Source organism: Centruroides vittatus, unplaced genomic scaffold (assembly GCF_030686945.1).
Source record: "Centruroides vittatus isolate TY-2023 unplaced genomic scaffold, ASM3068694v2 contig_134, whole genome shotgun sequence".
Classification (NCBI taxonomy): Eukaryota; Metazoa; Arthropoda; class Arachnida; order Scorpiones; family Buthidae; genus Centruroides; species Centruroides vittatus.
Window position 1 is genome coordinate 2,540,377 of NW_027120852.1, and position 3,261 is coordinate 2,543,637.

General features: G+C 55.2%; 1 protein-coding gene across 1 annotated transcript; it reads left to right on the forward strand.

The window, feature by feature from the left end:
* Positions 1 to 1,334: 1,334 nt before the first annotated feature.
* On the forward strand, positions 1,335 to 2,459 carry LOC136990781 (uncharacterized). The gene has a single exon (XM_067289216.1). The coding sequence runs from the start codon at positions 1,335 to 1,337 to the stop codon at positions 2,457 to 2,459; it is 1,125 nt and encodes a 374-aa protein (XP_067145317.1).
* The last annotated feature ends 802 nt before the right edge of the window (positions 2,460 to 3,261 follow it).

Here is a 3,261-nt window from a genome sequence, read left to right on the forward strand (position 1 = left end):
CAAAGGAGTTTCCGAATTTTTCTCTCTATCTGGAACCTATCTCCGATTGGGGCGGATGGCAAATAAAGCTGTGAATTGGACTTATAACACGAAGGCTCACATTGAGACAGAAGAGAGACTGGTGCGAACGTGGCACGGACTCATTCCTAATAGTATTGGCAATAAGAGGGCCAAAATGAGCCCTCAGTAAGTCCAGAGCTGGGCGGTGAGTGCCGTAGCCGCTACTAACAGGAGTCCCGGAGGCCTTGTCTTCGGACAAGATATGTGGAGTGTGATCAATTGGACTTGTCCGATGTTTAAGTTGGTAGTCCTGCCGATGGAAGTTCTGGCGCTCGCCGGTCGGCACCACTCGATAGGGGCGCTGCTGAAACGTGGTAGGGATCTTACACTTTGGTGGAACGGTCCCGAGTCCCCCTACTCGCGACGGTCAATTCGTCTGCTTGTAGCGAGATGGTTGTCGAACTTAAAACGGTGAGTTTACCTCTGACACGACACAGAGGTTGCTGGGCTTCTTGGATTCAATTCCCGCGTCGGCGAGGTATCCGGAGATAATCTGGAAACCAAGACACACGCCACGAACTCCCTCATCGGACCTGGTGGCGCGGGCCGATGTATCGGTTCTGGTGGCGCGGAACCGGTGTAGTAAAGGGGCGACTGAAATGCAGTCGGCAACGTCCCTGCCCGTGGTAGCGCAGACCACGTAAATACCTTCTGTCCGGTAAAAGAAGAATCAGCTTCTCAGGGTGAAGGCCCCGGTGTGCAGCACACACACCCTGGGTACTGCCTTGGGGTCTAGAACTGCATTGATGACTATGCCTCGAGACGAGGAGCTGAGCTCCCAAGCCGAACTCTTGTGTGCGAGTGACGGAGGGATGTATGCACCTACAGAAGGTTGGTAGGGTCCCGCCAGCTGATGTCTATCCTGACGGGCAGTCGGCAGAGCCGCTCTCCAGGCGCATAGGGCCAACTTCCCTATGTCCTGGGGGGGGAGCGGTGCTTAAAGGCCTGAACGTGCGTTGGATGGCCGTATATGGTCTCGGAGGACTGGAAGTGGGAAGAAGTTCTCCTAGTAGGGCGGATGGGGCGGCCCAAGCCAAGCAACCAGCCGGGCTGGAGTGACCTTGGGTAGGCGGCCATTTAAATGGGTAGCTGTCCCGGCAGCGGGCCAAGCAGTGACGGCCCGGCAATAAGATGGCCAAAATGGAACCATCAGTAAGTCCGAAGCCCGAGCAGGCTCTTAAACGCATTTCCTGAAGTCTGAAAGGAGTCGGGGCGCCCATGAAAGGTCGGGACCACCCCGAAGTCTCTCTCTTTTTATTTTTTATATGTTTACAATGGAAAAGAATCTGTGTTGTGCCGATTCTCTGTGTGCAGCTAATGCAGCTTCCGACGACGTTGTTGTTGGTACTGTGGTTCCTTTGTTAACTGCTAATTTATCGGAGGGAGAAGTTCCGAATAAAACCGCTGAAGGTGGGAGCGCGGACTGCCCACAGGAAAAGCGGGCCTTGCGGAAACGCAAGCCTGCTAATGACCAGCGGGAGCCTGAGCGGGACAGGCCGAAAGACACCCTGAAGGTGTCGATCCCCATTGCGGCCAGTGAGTCTGATTCAGACTCGTCTGTGCCTGACAGTGGGGAAGTACTCGAAACCGCCTCCTCTAGCGAGGATGGCGAGTGGCAGCCCGCGCCTGGTAACGCCCGAACAAGGCGTAAACAAAGGCGGGCACAGGCGGCCAAAGGCAAAGCGGCCAAATCTGGAGGCGACAAGCCGAAGGAGGAAGTCGCTCAGCCCGCGGTGGCGAGAAAACCCGCCACCAAAAGCAAAGGCGGGACCAAGAAACAGAAGAAGGTCCCTACCGTGGCGGCCCCCGAGAAAGTAAGTTCGGGGGCTGATGCCAAAACACCTTCGTCGGCGCCTGTGGAACCACCACCACAGGAGAAGCTTGAGACGGTTGCTGACCGGCGGGCAGCCCTGGACGGTGTGCACAACGAGCTGACAAAGCTCTTGGCCAAGCAAGACAGCAGATGTCAGAAGGCCACGTGCGCAACCATCTATGAATTGTTCAGCAAAGTCGCATCTATACTAAGTGCCCAGGAACAAGAGATTGCCTCTCTCCGGGCAGAGAACATGACTTTGAAAGAAGTCATAGGTGGCCGTAAGACACCAGTTACGCTTCCAGAGCCTAGGAAAGACGGCAAGGCAGCTTCTGGCGGTTGCGCGTCCTACGCGACTGTCGCAGCCCGGCCAGCCCCTGTTAGCAACCAAGAGGGGGCACGGGCAACTGCTAAGCCCCGTCGGGTTCCAGCCACTGAGCACACGCTCTTGGTCTACCCGACGGACAAGACGATGAATAGCGAGCAAACAAGGTCGCTTTTGAAGACGAACATCAATCCGACCAAACTAAGGATCGGCATCAAAATGTTCGCAGAATCCGCAATGGGGGCGTCCTGCTTGAGGTAGTCGAAGCAACAGGACGTTCCTACGATCGTAAAGGAATTGACGGAAGGCCCAGCTGCGCTGCGAGAGGCGGTCAACTGCCGACTGCCCCAGAAGCGCAGGCCGAGGGTCGTACTTTTTGATGTCAGCCTGGACATCAAATTAGAGTCATTGGTAGAGACTATAAAAGTCCAGAATAATCTAGAGCTGCAGACTGGTGACCTGCAGCCTAGATTCCCAATGAAGGGAAAGGGGGGCCTCGTCAATTGGGTTCTAGAGGCGTCCCCTAAGATCTACCACACCCTACTGAAGATGGGGCGGCTTCATGTGGGGTGGACTCGCAATCGGGTGAAAGGGTACACGGCTATCACCCGATGCTACAAGTGCTACGGGTTTAATCACGTAGCTAAGAGCTGTTCGGCGGCGGCTCAAGCTTGTAGCAAGTGTGCCGAGGGCCACTCCTATCGGGAGTGTAAGGCCACAGCGCCTAAGTGCATTAACTGCACAAAGGCAAACCAAAAGTTCGGCCTGCAGCTGGATACTGGCCACTCAGCGATGAGTGCCAGCTGCCCGTGTTATACACGGGAGCTCGCAAGAGTTCAGGCCCGAACTGACTTCGGTCAGTAAGGGATAACGATAAATAATCTGCATTCGATACCTCTTCTATTTCAAACTGGAGGGATAACGAGCGTAGCTGCAGAATACTGCAGTTCAACGCTGAAAAGTGCCGTGCCGCGACTGCCCAACTAAGGGTAGAAGTGGTCGAGCGGGAGATTGACATCCTCCTGCTCCAAGAGCCATACTTAGTACAAGGAAAGGTTAGTGG

Excerpts from the sequence above, each read along its gene's own strand:
- LOC136990781 (XM_067289216.1), top strand. The coding sequence starts at position 1,335 with ATGGAAAAGAATCTGTGTTGTGCCGATTCTCTGTGTGCAGCTAATGCA.